The sequence below is a fragment of the Motacilla alba genome, chromosome 2, assembly GCF_015832195.1.
Source record: "Motacilla alba alba isolate MOTALB_02 chromosome 2, Motacilla_alba_V1.0_pri, whole genome shotgun sequence".
Taxonomy (NCBI): domain Eukaryota; kingdom Metazoa; phylum Chordata; class Aves; order Passeriformes; family Motacillidae; genus Motacilla; species Motacilla alba.
Genome location: NC_052017.1, coordinates 68,496,534 through 68,515,009, shown reverse-complemented (window position 1 = coordinate 68,515,009; position 18,476 = coordinate 68,496,534). Strand labels below are relative to the sequence as shown.

General features: G+C 36.5%; 1 protein-coding gene across 1 annotated transcript in view; it reads left to right on the top strand.

Moving 5' to 3' along the window:
- Positions 1–18,476, top strand: part of EXOC2 (exocyst complex component 2) — a 127,652-nt gene that overhangs the window by 23,031 nt on the left and 86,145 nt on the right. The window contains exons 5-6 of the mRNA XM_038161872.1: positions 7,363–7,476; positions 11,848–11,972. Coding sequence (XP_038017800.1) covers positions 7,363–7,476; positions 11,848–11,972 — 239 coding nt within the window. The remainder of the gene's footprint in view (positions 1–7,362; positions 7,477–11,847; positions 11,973–18,476) is intronic.

Sequence of the window (18,476 nt, the reverse complement as noted above, 5' to 3'; positions counted from 1 at the left end):
ACTGTTTTAAAATTAATTGTAGCTTTTGAACCATTCAGGTGGATACATTCAAGGTGCTGCAAATGAGACCTTGAAATAAGAGAAGAAAGACCTTGTACATAATGAAAAGAAGCGCTTCAGTACAGCAGTTTGCTAAATTATTAGGCATGAACAGGGACAAAAAAAAAGTTATTCAGAATCAGTAGATAGAAGATTGGAGTTTAATTTGGAGTGACTGAGATTTGGTGAACCAAAGGTTTGAGCTATGAATTAAGGGAAATATGTGATAGTGGGTCTGACATTCTGTTAATAATTAGAATACTGCCTAAAGATGTATTGTAGGAGTAGCATATATATTCTCAAAATATGCACTGGAATTGTCCTTTCATATTCAAATGTTGCAAGGATGCAAAAAAGACAACAATGTACATACAGTCATCCTCCTGGCTGTTCTTTGAGGTAATCAAGATATTTTAAATGTTACATATACAGTCAAGATATTTCAAGTCCACGTGTATACATAATGTTCAGGCCATCATCTTTCAGCCTGTGGGTTTAGCAAATAGTAAGTATACGTATTTGCTGGCTGATAAGTTCTTCACATTTTTCAAGTATTAATTGCAGTTCCTGTGTCATATAACTAAGAATCTCACTTGCTAATAAAAAAAATTCATTATATTGTAATGAAACTTGAACTTGCTGGTCTGGGTGTTTTGGTGGTGGTGACCCTTGAAGTCACAAATGTATTTGCAGAAGAGTGTCTGCACACGTTTGTTCTTCTCCCTTCCTAGAAGTTGTTCATTCATCTTCTAAAACACAGAGCTGATCCAGTCAGATAAGAGGGTTTTGGCATTGATGTAACTTAGTGCCTATTGTATGTATGCTGTGAGATATTCAATTTCCACCAGAAAATAGGTATTTAAAATACTTAATTTTTGAATTCTGGTTTTTAATATTTAGTATGGGATAAAGACTGATACAAAGGCTTAGTGTCCTATCACTACCTTTATGCTCACTTTCAGTTCAGAGCAGGTCTGTGCCACCTTCCTCCCCAGGGAGTATTCCTGGCTGTGGTGTTATGAAGATGTAGCCAGGAATCCTTACAGAAACATTGAATCATAGAATAGAACCTCAGTATTGTTTTGGTTGAAGAAGATTTTCAAAGTCATTGAGTCTAACTTTTGACCAATCCCCATCTTGTCAACTGAACTGTATCCCCAAGTGCCACATTCAGCCATTTCTTGAACACCTCCAGGGGCAGTGACTCTACCACCTCCCCTGGGCAGCCCATTCCAATGCCTGATGATCATTTCAGGAAGAAATTCTTCCTGATGTCCAACCTGAACCTCTCCTGGCACAGCCTGAGGCTTTGTCCTTTTGTCCTGTTGCTGGTTCCCTGGGAGAAGAGGCCATCCCCCACCTGGCTACACCCTCCTCCCAGGCAGCTGTAGAGAGCGATAAGGTCACCCCTAAGCCTCCTTTTCTCCAGACTAAACACCCCCAGCTCCCTCAGCTGTGTCTCACAGAAGTTAGTCTCTAGACCCTTCACCAGCTCCGTTGTCCTTATTAGGATGTGCTCCACCACCTCAGTCTTCTTGAATCGAGGGGCCCAAACTGGACACAGCACTCAAGGTGTAGCCTCACCAGTGCTGAGTACAGGGGGACGGTCACTGCCCCGGTCCTGCTGGCCACACAAGTGCTGACACAGGCCAGGATGCCCTTGGCCTTCTTGCCCATATGGGCACACGCTGGGTCATGTTCAGCTGCTGTCAGCCAGCACCCCCAGGTTCTTTTCTGCCAGACAGCTTATAGCCACTGCCCCCAGCTTGTGGCTGCCTGGGGTTGTTGTGACATAAGCACGATTTAGCCTTGTGGAACCTCATACAGCTGGCTTCAGCCCATCAATCCAGCCTGTCCAGATCCTTCTGCAGAGTCTCCTTACTCTCCAGCAGATCAATACTCCTACCCAGCTTGTTGTCATCTGCAAACTTACTTAGAGTACACTTGATCTCATTGTCCAGATAATTGATAAAGATTAGTGACCATCCAGCAGCTGGAGGTAACTCCATTCACCACCACTCTCTAGGCATGGCCATTCAGTTTTCTATCCAGCAAAGAGTACACCTGTCCAAGCATTGGGTTGCCAGCTTCTCCAGGAGAAGTCTTAAACAGGTTGTGGGAAGAAAAACAAGTGTGCAGAGTAGTTGTCTCAGTATGAGAAATGGGGAACTTGGTGTGAAAATTCTGACCTTAGGTGCAATGTGGCAGTACTTTGATTTGTTTTAGCAGTTTAGAGCTGTTACTAAAACAGGTTGGTAACACAAGATCATTCAGGATTTTGTATAGTTCTGGGAGAGATTATGTCTCGTAGACACCGGTTAAATATGTTGATGGAAAATTTAGATCTACGTGATATTTGTGAATGAATTGCTTGTTCTGATGTACCACATCCTTCCTCCTCCTGCCTGACAAGTCCTTGTTTAACCAAGGGTTCCCTGACTCCTCTAACTACACTGTCAGGCTAAGAAAATTAATTCTCTGCAAAACAGTAACATCAGTCAGACCTAGTGGTGGTTAGAAAATTTTTGAATAGTGTTTGTTGTTTTGCATGTAGCAGAGGTCACTCTGGTGGATCCATCTCGTACATGAAAGCAAAGGCTGACATGCTAAGTACATTCCACATACTTCTATATCCACCCACTCAATACAGATGCTTCCCTCTTCCCACGCCAGCTTCCAAAACAGTTCATTCAGAAGGAAACAGATGATCTTACACTGCCACCTAATGGTAAACGTCAGCTTGCTACCACGAGATAGCAAAAGACTTTTTGGAGGCTGAGGTGTTTATTTTTAGAGGGCTTGTATGGAAATGCAGTAAATTTCATCATTGAATGTGATGGGCGTGTGGAAACTTGATGACAGAGATGCATGCAAAAAAAATTCTGAAAGCTGCAGAAGAGAGTTGCAAAGCTGCAGTATAGTCCTACCTTTATGATATTAAAAAATAAGGCAGCACTTACTGCTTGTAAGGTTGAGGAATCAGCTGCAGCTACCAGCCTATAATCTCTTACTAGATTTCTCTTACCACATTCTGCCAGTTCTAAAATACAGTTGCCACTTTGTTTTCATATTTCTAATGAACCCAATGCTATTAGGAAGGAATTTCCAGAGTACACCCTTGCCTTGTTGCTATTGGAGAGACCTTTGTTAACACCTTCTGATTTGTCGTGTTTAGTCTACACCAGTGTCCCTTAGACTGATCTTTTTGCATGCATTATTAACACAGTACAGCTGGTAAAAAGCCAGCTTCAAGGAGTCTGACTGGTACCAGACAGAGGGGAGAGTGTACAGCAGCTCTAGCTGGAGCTTGTTTATGCTAGTTGCTATTCAGAATCTGTGTTTATTTAAAGTTGCTCCTTTTGACCTTTTGTAAACTCCTGTGGAACTGAGCTTCAAATTACCTTTTGGTGTCTGTATCTTGCTTTGGAACATACCTTTAATCTGCAAATATTGTCATATATGCTGAAATTATTACTATAAGATTCTGAAGTTCTGGGAGCAAAACAAATTTTACAGAAAAAATACTACTCACTAAACTGTGTTCATTGTCAGGCTTTGTTAATTGGTATCTGTTGCATCCTGTTGCTCTTACTTGATTGTGACTGCTTGGAGGATGTGATTACCCATAGAGATTTCCAGCTAATCTCTGGAGAATATAAATGCTGTGTATGTAAATACAAGTTCTCTAGTAGAATTTGTAAGAGCCCATGTATCCTGTACTGTTAAATTAGGTTTATTGCTATTAGTCTATACAGAACTTGAAGTTTGGAGTAGTGCATGGAGGAACTTCTATTGATGGGCACTTGGGGTACAAGTGAACATCTCTTTTGAATCCAAAATAAATGTGCATGACCTTTACATGGAAGCAAGGACTGCTACATCTAATGTTGAATGACTCTATTAACTATACTCAACATGTGTTTGAGGGAAGTAAAAGTGTATTGTGGCTTGTAACCAAATGTGGTTTTATTATATTTCTCATTAATGTAACCACTGTGTGAAATCTCAATTTCTTTTGTGTTTAAAATTGTTGCTGAAGCATAAATAAGACTATTCTAAAATGATAACTATAGGTCTAGTACCAGATCTAGTTCTATTCTAGGTAAAATAGTGGGCCTAGCAGAAAGTACTAGTATACAAATCCAGTATGTGTATGTTTGTTGAAATTGTAGTGTAATACTTTGGATTGTCAAGGGTGGTAAACGTCACTCTTCTTTTTCTGAGGTTTTTCTGGATTCAATTTGTGGTTCCCAGTTTCTTTTACAGTGATTGTTTTTAAATAATTAAGTATTCTTCATTAAATGATTCTTGTATAATGAGAAAATCAACAGAGAAATGATTTACAGTTTAATTGCATGCCATCATGATCTAAGCTTTTGCTACTGGTTCATCTTCACCCTGTAATGTTGAAAAGAATAAACCAGAAATACTTTCTCAAGTCACAAATGGGCTTGTTTATAAGTAAACGGTAAGCAAGTTTTCATGAGAAAAACTTCCAAAAACTGACTTATTTAATTTACTAATGGAAGTTAATGAAACAAACTTGTGTGTATGTGGAGTCAGTCTCTTTTTGGATGCATCTGGCCAGACATTCTAGAAATACAGTTGCTTTCAGTTTGAGCATTTTAGTGTGTGCTTTGTTTTGAAGACAGCTGTAGCAAGTCTGTATGTAGCAAGCTGTAGAATATCTGTTAGTGGGAAAACTACTGGTAAAATGTATGATAAAAATAAGGGTACTAAACCATACAGTATAACATATTGTTAACATACCTCACACATTCACATTCATGTTTCTAGTCTGTTGTGACTATGTCGAAAATACATCTGCACAGATAAAAGCATTTTTAATTTATGATTCTACACAAGTACATCTGCTGGAAAAAAAACTCCTAATAACTTTTCAAGGCAGTCAAACATCAAACTGAAAAAAATTCCTTCTTTTGTGTCCCTCTGTCTGTAGACAAGATTTGTTTACAGTAATTGATTACGAGTCTACCTTGGTGTAAACATATATATATGTGTGTGTGTATATATATTTATATATATATGTGTGTGTGTGTCTGTGTCTATATGTATGTATGTATTAAAAAATACAATTTTTCCCCCTCGGAATTGTATAGCTCATCCATAAGCTTAAATTGTCACGCATATCCCTAATAAACTTGCAGTTAGGAGTAGCATTTGGTACTAGTATATTTGAGTGTGTGTGCTTTTTGTGTTATATCTGTCTCTTTTGGTTTTGGAGAATATACCTTGAAATTCTGAAAATATGAGCAAAATTCCTCTTCTGCATTGATTGCATTCACTTAAATAGTGCTTGCACAGAACATCCAAGTCTCCCCCGAAAACTCAAATTTGTTTTCTTGTTTTTGTTTTTTAGCATTAAAAATGCAGCTGTCCACAAAGATATCACCAAGTGTGGATGGAATATAAATGCTTTTTTGTACAGTTGTACTGTGTATCGCATGTGAAGTACTATCCTTCAAGTTCATGTTCCTACTGGGCATCTTTGACTAATTGGAGGGTAAAATAAAGTATCTAAAATTGACTTTAAATGAAGAATTAATTGAAACTTTCTTCTTACATCCATCAGCATTTTTTGCTTACTGTCATTCATTAAATTTAAGGTCATTGAAAGTCCTGAATCTCACTACTTATGTCTTAAAGTTTTATTTTAACATCATGACTTTTTCAATGAATACAGGCCTCATTTTTTCTTGCTGCAGTTGTATCTCACATTATTTTCCCTGTATCTCTACCTTTCATATCTGTCATCACTTTTCCTTGAATCTCATTTGGTTTTTTTCTGGTTTTTAAAACTATTGTTTCATGTCCCTGCTGTAATCAGGTGCTACTGATGAAAGACTTCTGTACCATGTCATTATGTACGTAGGTCCTTTGTACCTGCTTGTGCTAATGGCCATTTGGATATGAAAAGAAACTTCCAGGAAACAACTCCTCTCTATATAATTGTACTTTTTAATGTGCCTGCCTTTAGATTTCTTTCACTTAATCTGTTGTTTGCTTTTTGTAATAAAAACAGCTTTAACTATCTTGAAACATGTTTAGATTACAGAAAAACTAAAACTAACTAATCACTGCTTTTGTGTCCATTTAAATGGCTTTCCCTGTGTGTTAAATTTGATTCTTATAACTGACTCTGGATTGCTACTCCCATCCAAGTTTGCTCTCAAATGCCAAGAATGGCAAATTTTCATTTGCTTGCAGTTTATTTTGTATAGCAAAGCTCACCCTAACTTGAGAGCATCAGAGGGACTTCGTTGTCTTTTGAGTTGGATGTTGTGATCCAAAAATGAAATAGTAAATTTTTGGAATAGATGAGACTATTTCACTCAAAAAGGACACAAGTCCATCTAGTCCAACTGACTGACCCATTTAGGGCTGACCACAAGTGAATTTGTTTGCCACCATTAGTCTCTGAAGATGGGATGCAGCTGGTGGTGAAGACCTGAGGAGGGAGTGCACCTGGTGATATATTGAGTGCATGGTGGAATGAATATTGCCAAGTGTTGAGTGTGTGTCCAAACTGAGGGATGAAGGTTGTCGTCTTTTCATCAAAAAGTGCTTTAAATATTTTTATTACGGAGACTTAAAGTAAATGGAATAAATTTTCTGGATGAGTGTCTTAGAAACTACTTACAGTTTTAAAAATGCTGTTATAGAAAAACTGTTTTCACAAGGAATTGGCTCACATGGTTTCTTCATGCATTTGTAAGACTGAATAAAAACTTACAGAACCTGCTGGCTGCCTCTTCGGATAAGTCTGTTTTTCCTTTGTTTTGTGTATGGTGACAAATCAGTGTCACCACACACAGAAAGATCAGTGTGTTCTGTTTTGCAAAAGAATTACTTTAACTCAGTATTATGCTTCTTCCAGTGTTTGTACATAATGGAAATATATTCTGTGTGTCTCCCTTTCATGTTTCTGTGACTTCTGCTGCTCAGGAATCAATAGACAATAATTGTGTGAGATCATTTATAAGCTGCCAAACTTCTGATGTCCTGCCATTTTAAAGTTAAATAGAAGCATTTTATACAGACAAAATTTCTCTCTTATGTGTAATAGTGAAATCAAAATGGTAAAATTAGTTTTGCTAAGAATAGATTTCGGTCTCTCCCAGTCATGTTACATGTGTCTGTAGTAGCAGATTTAATTTCAAGGTGAGTTACAGGTTAACGTTCCCATCTTACTGGAAAATTATTTGGTGTTTGTTGTTAGTTTGGGTTTTTTTGTGAATGTTTTAATTGTAAACTGTTTACAAGGCTATGTTTCCCTGAAAAAAATGAATATTCATTTTTCAGGGGCAGATTTCCTCAAAAAGATTTAGAGTCACTGTTTCCTGGGATGAGCGCTGATTTCACCAGCGAAAACTTTTCTGCTGCCTGGTACCTGATTGAGAATCATTCAACAACAAGGTTTGTTGCTGTCATATAAGTAATTGTTTTAAATGCAAGTCACTGATGGTATTTCACTATGCAGTAGATGTGTCAATGGTGGTTTGCATTTACATCAAATAGTCACAGTTGTTTCTGGTGTGTCTGCTTGGCCTGAAACTTTAATCAACCAGTTTGCTTAATCTGCTTCTGAGAAAGACCTTGTTTTTAACTAGACCTAATTTATAATGGTTTGGTTTTTTTTTTTTATCCCCAACCTCCAATATCAGATAGAAGCTGTCTTTCTTCAAACTTCAGGAATCAAGAAGTTAGCATGAAGTTAGTTGAGTGGAAACTCCAGGTGTTAAGTCATGAACAGAGACACAGGTTATGGGCACTGAACAAATTACTAAAATTGTTAGTATCAATTAGATTGTAGTTAACACTTTTGGAAAATGCTAAAGTAGGGTCTTCGAGGTTAATCCCTTAAAATCTTGACAATTAGGATCTTTCTTTAGAAATACAGTTCATAGTATGTACTTTCATAAATGTATTATATAAAGATATTTTTGCATGTATAACTGAATTACACAACTTTTATCTCCTATATGTTCACATTATACTGGAAACCATTTTTAATAGAGAAGATGAGCTTCTGTTCTTGTTTTCAGCGAGATACTCCGATTGGTATTTAAAAGGGAAATATGACTTTACAAATTGTTTTAGTTTTGTTTCCTACTAGTAGAAGGCAACATGGGTTGCTTCTTGGTTTTGGGTGTAGGAAGATATTTGGTTTTTAAAGCTCCAGAAACTTTCCATTGCTCTGCTTGGGAATTACTTAAATTTCCTCTCAAAATGGTGGTACTTTAAGGGCCAGAACAGCAAGAGGACATGATTACCTAATACACATATAGTGACAGCATCTTTTGAAATCAAGTAACTAAGAGGAGTTATTCCACATTATTTCTGTCTGTCAGAATCTGATAACTTGGGGATCATCTAGTTTTTTTGAAAAATCAGGGCATAATAAAGTCATAAAGAGTAAACAGCTTTTTGATATAGGTCTTTGTAAAAAATTTTCTCTATGTTTGGCCCTTTGACTGTTTCCACTTTGTTGCTCATCCATGTGGGCACCAGTGACACTGCCCGGAGAGATGCAGAACAGATCACAAGTGATTGCAGACTGGGGACAACAGTGAAGAATGTGGGAGCTTAGGTATTCCCTTTGATTTATATGTGAAGGGAAAAGCTTCAGGTAGTAGGGATGCATCCTGTAGATTCACAGATGGCTATACCCCTGGTTTCAAAAGCAGCACTTTTTGCTTCTGTAGCTGGGTCCATGACTAAAGAAAAAAGACTGCTAGTGAAAAATGCAATTAATTTGAAAAAGTGGGGTGGGAGTGTGGGAGCGTCTTTGCCAACAGGTTTGCACTGTGGTGTCAAAAACTTCAAATTCAGCGTATCAGGGGATGGTGATAACAGCCTGCAGTTTAATGACGGGACAGAGTAGGATCTGTGGGTTGAGTGATTAATAATGCTGTAGGTAATTACAAAACTAGCTGGAAGTGTCTAACCTTAAGTGCCTTTACATACTCATGTGCTGTCTGAGAAACAAGTAAGAGACAAAACTTCATGTGGAATTAGAAAAACATACTACTGGAATAAAGTGGCATAGCTCATATACCTAGTATTTTGGGGTGGATAGCAAGAGGCCACCTGAAGAAGATACCTAAGAAAGAGGACGGAGACTTGACCTTCATGTGAAGAACAGCTGGAATAAATATATGGGCTCTGTTATGGAGCAGGATAGTTGAGATCTTGTTCAGTAGTCTGGAATGGGTGACATTGCAGTGCCATGAGGAAGTGAACAAAATCTTCTTTAAGCAACTTGGGGAAATTTCCAGAGAGCAGACCCTGGTATTTGTACAAGATTTTAACATCCTTCATATTTACAGGAGAGGCAGCAATCCCAGGAGGCTTGTGAGGAGTTCTGGGAATGACTTCTAACATAGCTGCAGTGTGGGCCTTCAGGGGTGCTACTCTTCTGAGTCTGATTCTTGCAGGCAAGGCAGGGGATGTGATAACCTGTGGCAGCTGTGGCTGTAGCAATTGTGGAATAGTTGAGTTCCAGACTCAAAGGGATGTGGGGAAGGCAAGCAGGAGATAACACACCTGGGATTGGAAAGCAGTCGTACAGAAGACAATCCAGTGTTTGTAAAAGTTAACTGTCTAGTGTAAATCATGTTCCGGGGTGTATCAGCACCAATGTCTTAGGTAAGATATGGAGATTATTCTGCTTGGCATTGTTAAAGCCGCAGTTGAAGGGCTCTGCCCACCTATGGCCACTGCTGTAAGAAAGATGTGAGAGCTGAGCCACAAGCTCAGGAGAGGATAAATATCGGTGGGTATACAGCTTGAATGAGTTAGATGCTTTTAGAAAAGAAAAAACATCTTTAAAACTTTGTCTAGTATCAGCTTAAGTATTTCATCCTTCTGCTGAAAAACTTCCATCGATTTGTGTCTTTGCATGTCAACAGTTTCAGGTAATTATCTCCTCCATCCAATGGCATAAAAAGTGTTAATTTGTACTTTTAAATGAAATCTAGAGTTTTTTGCATATTAACTCCATTTATATTGGTTTATAAAATCCAAATCTTAGAAGGTCCAGGAGCAGTGTAAAACTCAACAGGAATAAATGCTCAAAGGGTAGGGTAAATCCAATTATGTTTTGAATCTAACTATAAGTATCTCTTTAAATAAAGAAGCAGCAAAACTGTTTTGGTTGCTTTTCTTTTTTTCCCAATTCAACATGTGTAGTTTTAAAAATATTCTGGAATTGTATAAATACAATCCCATATAATTTGTGCTGTTTTTCGGGAAACACAGCAGTGGTTTAGTTCTTGTCCTCTACATAACCTTAGCTATTGGAAATGGCAAATGTGTGGTGCACTGACATTTTGGTTAGCTTATGTCTGTTTTTTCCTTGAAAGGTATTCTTTTTAAGAAATCAGTATAACATCCTTTTTATTAATTATTTTAATCCTTGCAATATCCTGTTAAATAAAAATAAACTATTTTGACCTGCTGTGAGATCATCAGGTCGCATGAAACAGTGATCATATGAAACAGTGCTTAAAAGGAGAACTGTACAGATTTTCATTATTTTGAAAATGCTGTTGGTGAGTTCTTCATGTATGCCCAAGTGGACCAATCCAGGTAATGAGTAATGTTATTTCTGTCCAGCAGATGGAAACAGAAAATTAGGCAAAATTTTGTGACATCATCAGTATAAAAAGAAAAATGCTTTTAAGTGCACCAGTGTGCTTTATCTCCCAGCAGGTGGTGATAGCCTTCTCATTGCCTGGGCTAAAATTTGGTTTGTTCTCCTAATGTGTCTTCTTGTACCAGCTCTTTTTAAAATGGGCAGACTATTGATGGAATTGTCTTATGTCTTAGTTTTCTACTTCCTTGATCCCTCTCCTCACAGAGGTGTAGTGCAGTTTTTTGTTTCCTGTTTTTTTTTTTTTTTGTATTAGGGAGATAGCTTTGGCTGGCAGCTAGGAAGAACAACTTTAAGGATGAAAATCATGTGTTGTATTGGTATTTCTGAGCTTGTTCATTGTGGTGTTTTTATAGTTAATCAAGTAATATAACTACTGAGGTCATAATAATCATCAGCAGCCCAAAAAAATTATATACAATTGCAGGTGCTTGCAAAATTAAAGATGTGAAATCAAATGTAAACTGGCAAAAATTAAGAAATATTAGGAAAATCAGATAAAAAACAAAGTTACCATACCAACAACAATGATGAGTTGGCAATTAATATTGCCCTATGAAGTGCCTTTCAAAAATATTTCAGCAGATAGCATATAAAAACCATACCTTAATAAAGCAGGAATCTGTTATCTGTTTAACTTTTTTTTTGCACTAATATTGTATTCAATTCTGAATTGTATGTCCAAACCAACATAAAAATATTGAATGAATTCAGAAACAAAAGCGAGAAAGGATTGTGAGTAAAGCTGCAGAATTTAACAAGTGTCATTATTAAAGAGACTTGTAACATCTCAGTTGTTAATCTACTGTGTACTTTGTTTAGTGAATTCTACTGACACCTATTTAATATAGTACAGATAGTTAGAAGAAACATCTTGACCAGGTTGTATTATGAAGAAATCTTTACCATCACAAGTGATAGGAGCCCTCCTATTTAGGGTTGAAACAAAAATACTGAGATCTTTGGACTAAGAATCAACTCTCATTATTGAAATGCACACTCATTAGCAATTCCTTTGCCCCTACTAGTTGTTCTGAAAGGAAGTGGCTTTATTTTCCAAGTAGTTTGTTCTGTTTATTTATTAGCTGACCTTATTGTTTAAATGTCATTGAGGTTTTCTTGTTTGTTTTCAGTTTTGATCAGCTCAAAACAGCTGTTGTGAATTTGAAGAAACAAGCCAATAAGAAAAATGAAGGGAGTCTAGCTTATGTGAAAGGAGGTCTCAGCACATTTTTTGAAGCACAAGATGCTCTGTCAGGTAAAGATGCTTTGCACTTACTAACTACAGTATAAAAGAAAATACCTATGTGCATATGTGGTTGAATTTAATACTAAAAATACTGTTTCTCATCACGGTCTGTACTAAAACTGTATAATGAGCCCAAAGTCTGTGCTGTGTTGGTCACAAGCTAGAACTGGTTAGCTGATTGATATGGTTTATTTGCAAAAGATGTCACCAACTTTATCTTACAGGAATTGAAGGCATTTGATCAATTTGCTTAGACCACAAATGCAAGAAAGAGAAGTTTATAACTGGAGTTAATATTAAGATGGCTTGCAAACTGTAGCAACAGAAAAGATTTGATTTTATGATGTCTTATTCGATAGTCAAATGGTAATATTTATATGAATATCCAGACACTTGTTCCTTTGGGAAATCAAAGCCTTTCTGTTCTGCTTGCCATCGAGTGAAGGCAGCACACTAGTGAGGTTGTCATAGTTGCCATTTATATGTGCATATGTTTACTGTATATAGACACACACAGACACACTCTTAAAGCATCAAATGTCTCGCAGGTCAAACCTCATTGTGGGCCACTGTAGTCCTGTCTAGTCAGGCTGTGGTCTGGGTAAGACAGCAACAGTGTCCAGGAAACCATCCCCAAGAGGTTTGTCATTTACCACTATGCTGATTATCTATCCTGGCCATTGACCCCTTTGGCCAAAAATCTAACAAGGTTCAGTAACAAAAATATTCAAGAATTTAGCAGAAAATCTGAAGAATGTGGTAGTACTCATAGGAAAAGACTCTAAGAAGAACCATTGCTTGGCATTGTTTCACCTAATTTTAAGCTGAGTTTTCATTAAATGCTAGGAAAAAATAATAGGCTTTCCTTGTAATTCTTACCCATCTTGAAAATACTGAAGTTCTGGGGTTTTTTTCTTAAATTGTCTCAAGCATAATCCCAAATAAGTATTCAAATGGAGCTTGTTTTTCACAACCAAATCTGCTTTGCATATGGAATATCACATATTACAAAAGACTGAGAGTTCTGTTTTCAAGAAGTTGCTACTGTGGAGAAAAAGTAGTGCTAATAGTATTACCTTGTAAGATTATTTTTTTGGATCAGCAAATACTAGTAGGATTTGAAAAAGATAAGGCAAACTGCAAATGTTTTGGGGTTTTAGAAAAGCTGAGCATAACTGAGTAATTTTCTTTTGTTCCACCTCTTAGTAGCATTTTGCCTTTGGAAACTGATTTTCTGATAAATGAGGAGGTCAACAAGCAAGTAGTAACGTGAGAAGTATTAATAAAATAATGGTAGGGAAAGCAACTTCATTTATTTTATTAACTACTATAGTCTCAATTGAAAAAAAAATATAAGCTGTAATATTGTTTTGCGTCTTTTACCTTTATCAGTTGTTTTCACTTAAAATCAGGGTTTATTAGTGCAGTCCTTTAGCTAAATTATGAACTTAAACTTGGGATGACTCAAGTGTTTCTCAATGTCACTTTTTTTGTGTGACCAAAATGACTTGGCTTTGTCTTGCCCTCAGTGATCTCCCTTTAGTGCTCAAAAGGAAGCAGACTTTCAGCTTACACAGTGAATTAAAGTGGTAAAATGGAAGAAGGGCCTTGATGCTCCTCTAAAAGAAAATTATAGACTTAAAGCCTCACTCTTATAAATCCAAAACTGTAACACTGAAGTTCAAAGGCAACATCAATATAATATTTAGTTTTTAAATTCTGAACCTAAATTCTTAATGAGGATGCAGTATGCATCACAGCTGCCTTCTGTAGCATTTTAGTACACATTCCTGTGTTGAAATGTCATCCTAAGTGCATGTGCAGAAGGATTTTTTCTTCTTTCTAGTCAATAAACCCACTCTTACTGCATATGAATTTCAGTTTTGAATGCAAAACTACGTATTTGCCTGTTCTTCCTGCTTATGCAGGATATTTTTGAAAGAGTATGGCTGGAAAAATTGTGTAACTTTTTAAAGACTTGAACTCGTGGTAGGTACAATCAGTTGTTAAGTTGGATGTTGCCTCCAGTAGCAAGAAGACAAAAAGGACTTCTTTGGTGCCATCATCCAGCCCTACTACCAGATGTCAAAGGTTTTTCCAGAACATTTGATCACTACAGTTTTCTCAAATGAAAGATGCTGAGAATTAGGAGTAAGCATTATTAGCATTGTTCTAGAAAAACAGCTCAGATGCAGATTTTAAAAAACCAACAGCAACAACCGAACAAAAACCCCCGAGCAAACAAACCCCCCATTAATTCTTCAGCATGCAGTTATGAAATTCAAGCTTTTTAACAGAAGAACATTAAATTAAAAGTATAATCTGGCTAGACAGTGATTGTGGAAGATGATGTGATGGCACTTTTCTGCCCTTGCACACCTAAGGGTGAATTTTTTTTGTCTTATTTTCTCCTTTAAAAAGTGCAAGTAGAATTTGTATGCATTTCAACAAAGCTGAAGTGAGTAGTAGTTTTTATTTGAAATCTGAACAATTATTTCAGCACAAACTCTTAGGGACATAGCCATTGTTCTGCAAACTTTTATTATTTGATGCTGAGCATACAACTGTCACAGATGAAAAGTGACTTAAGGGAAAACCCTTACTGAATACATTTTGTCTGTCTTCCAATATGATTTAAATATTCTGAGTTGATTCATTTTGGTTTAGATATTTTTTAACTCTCTTTCTTTAGGAAGATTTCTAAAATCTAATTTATTTTCTAAAGATGTGGTTTTTTTGAGGGCAAAAATTTAGACTCTCAGTATTCCCCTTCAGATATCGTAGAACACATCTTCTAACCCCAGTGGTTATGGTTCATAAACTGCAGGTCTGTTGCACTGTAGTTATAGAACAGAGCTACTTGTGAGCAATTATTTCTTTTAAGTCTCCCAAAATTAGTACAGGATATCTTTTCATAGGAGGATCACAGTAGAACACTTGCTTCTCCAGTTAATTCATACTCCTCTACACCTTTTATACATGCTTTTTAAAACTCATATGCATTTAACAATGTTTGTTTCAAATATGTTACCTTGATAAGGGAAACCCTGAATTACTGATTATTGTGCAGCTTTTTCATTAGTTAGAACCAGTAAGTTCTGTCTGATCTTATGTGTACTATCAGACTCTATTACACATTTAAATGACTATTAATATTTTCATAAATAAGCAATGGAAAGCATAAAAAGCAGTCCTTAGATGTTTATTGTATTTTGTGATTTAGAGGCTGTTTGCTAAGAAAATAAGAGCTCAAACAGAGCAGAACCCATCCTTGTTTGATTTAATTTATAGGAAAATAGAATAGCCTTATCAGATCCCCATGTCTCTCTGCCTGTTAGCTTGGCTGACAGTTTGACAGTGACTCTGCAGAGGAGATGTTCAACAGGAAGTTTGTTTCGTCAGCTGAAGGGAACTGTAAACTGAGCTGAGGGGAGCAGGGTTTATCTCAACTTGACCTACTTGTCAGTGTTGGGGAGTTCAGCTGGTTCATTTCCTGTAATTCTAATTGCAGCCTAGAAAGTAGCATTCCTAAAAGGGTGCCTGTTTATGTGTTTGTAGTTAAGACATATTTTACCGTCATGAGCAAATTGGGTCCCACACAGAAGTTGTTAGGAAAGTTAGCAAATTAATTTTCTTTCAGTATATTTTTTTTCTGAAGTGCTCTTTGCAATGAACCTAAGGTTGCAGTTTTTTCTTATTTAAATGACAGGAAAAAAATAGGGAAATGACTACTTCAGTCACTCACTTATACAAAAACATGTAAGTATGACATCTCTATTGGCAGGTAAAGAAGATGCTGTAATGGCTTTAAAACACAGATATCATGAGCAAATTTGAGGTTTAGATTTGGCTCTCTGGTTTGCCATGGCAACAGTTTTTTTGCAATTACAACTACAAACACATTTTTTGTGATTTTCGGGAAGAAGTCTGTACAAAAGAAGCACTCCTGGCTATTACAGCCCTGTTCCTTTTTTCCCTTTTCCACTCCTGTTCAATTATGTGGCCCGTGGGAATACCTGCATGATAGGGACCTTGGACTATAGTTGGCCTTTTGTCTACTACCTTTTTTAATACATAAGCTAGGATGGTGTGGCTGAAGTTACCTGGCTGAAATTATCCTAATCTGGCCAATGCCAGTTTTTTTATTTGGTTTTGGTTTTTTAATTCCTGTAGACTATTTTTACAGTTCATTCCCTAAGGCTCATTCTCGAATGAGCATGTTAGTGATCCAAGGTTGGATTCAGGCTGAATAAGTCTGTGCTGCTGCCATTATGTCTGTTAAATTCATTTTCTCCTGAAGTAAAACAAAAAATATCACCTGAGCTATATTCAATTCTGAGTCAGACTGGGAAATTGAGAAGCTAAAAACTGATGCTAGTCTGTTATAAATGTGTCCCTTCGCTTCAAACTTTTGAGGAATTTTGTTATATTTGAGTTTAAAGAGATTATATAGAGCCAGCACAATTTTTCATTAGTGATTCTGTTTGCAGACTAGATTGATGATTAATTTTGAAATGGTTTTCTTTTTTCCAATTAAATGCTAGTGCATGACTGTTTTTGCTTGGTAACGTGGGATTGGGATGGTATACCTGGTTTTGCTGTTGTCACATTGCTGTTTTGTAACACTTTTCACACTTTTGCTTTACTTTACTCTCATATATATTTTTTCAAATAGTATGGATTTTTGGTAAATCTATGAATTTGAGTAAATCAAATTCAAATATATGATTGCTACCTAAATGTTGTGCAGATTACTTGAAATGTCTGGAATAGCTCTGTTCTAATTCTCCGTGTGATGTGTGTCTATTATTGTTATCCTCCTCCTCCTACTTCAAGTGATAGAATATTCTCACCTCTTTTCAGGGTGAGAATAGTCTGCTGTTACAGCTAGTGATTTTAAAGATGATAATTTGTAGAGCATAAGAAAGAATAGGGCCATGGAAAGAAGCTGGCAAGAATAAAGAAATGATACTGCATGTATCAGGTACATATCTGAGAGCGTACCAGTCACTTCTGAGTAGCAGTTCCTCTGCAAATGTGTGCTCCATAGCAGGTGCAAGTTACATTATTTCAAGTTAAGAATTATGATCCTGCTTCCATGTAGTCATCGTGAAGCAATAGCTGATGTGCTCTCTGCTCACTGTCTAGCTTTTCAAGTGGATCCTCCTATCTGAAAACTTGAATCATTTTTGTGCTGCCCTTACAGGCAGAAACTGAATGAGAAAGATAAGTACTATCATTGCTTTGTATTTTTCCTTACATTTATAGGCCTTCTCAGCATTCAAAATTAAAAAATAGATGTGCTAAATTAGGCATTCTATAAATAGCCATGCTAAATTAAACTTAATTTAATTTTGCTTGTTGAAAACTTGTGTTCTGATATTTCAGCACTAGGTAACAAGAGAGACTTTAAAATGAGAAATGTATTCTGAGAGAAAGATGACCTGACAAAGGGGTGCCATTAAGTAAGTGGTGGTAGATAGTTTAGTCCTGGGTGAATGCTTCCTCTTCATGCAGTCCTTACGGTCAATTTTTGTACAGAACAATTGTTACCTTAATTCAGTTTTATAAAAGCAAAAGTTATCACAATTGATAAAAGGCTCAAACATTCCTTTGTTGCAGGTGCTAGCATGGTATTGTAGGGAGTTGGGTGGGGTTTTTTTGTCTCAAGCAAGAGAAAATTTAATTAGAAAATGTGGGAAACAGCAGCAATTTTAACAGGTCACAGTGAAAATTCTCTGCACAAGCTCTGCTTTTATGCTTGCTGCTCATGTATCTTCTTCATCAGTTACTGTTTTAGAGATCTGAGCTAATTACTGGCAGAATTTCTCCAAAGAGATGTAGTTTTGACAGCTTATAGTTACTATATGGCTGTCATATTTTACGAACTTGTTTTTTTTTCAGGTAGGTTAACTCTTTTGTTTGAATTTGAACAATAGTAAAGCGTGTAGAAAGAGAAGTACATTTTGCAGTAGCAATTTTCAAACAGCTAATTCTGCTGTTTTTTTGATTGCAAATGTGCAAAAAATTACCTATGATTAAATTTGATTAAATTAAATCCAGACTTACCGTGCAAGCCATAAAACCACCTTAATTTCATGCTACATTATTCCATTTTGATTTCCATACCACCTTTTAAATGCAACATTGAAAAGCAGCTTTTATTTTCACTATTTTTACCTTTCACAGATGCAGAAAGTTAGCACCAGTAAAGAGAGAATAGCATTTTCTGTACTGTTTAATTCTGAAGTGTTCTGGCAAAGGCCTGGATCCAATCCTGGAATTTTTAGGCAGAATAATAAGCCACATTTTCCTGTCTATTTCCAAGATATTTGCCCAGAGATATCAGACTTTCTTTAATGTAAGTCCATCTGAGAACAAGTTGTCTGGTCTCAAAATGTTTTTAGACTAAAATTTTTGGTGATTATATATCAATAAAGCCTCCCTTCAATTATCTTAAAATATCATGTTAATTCTGTCCATTTTCTTCAATTTTTTTGCTGTGTTGGGTAA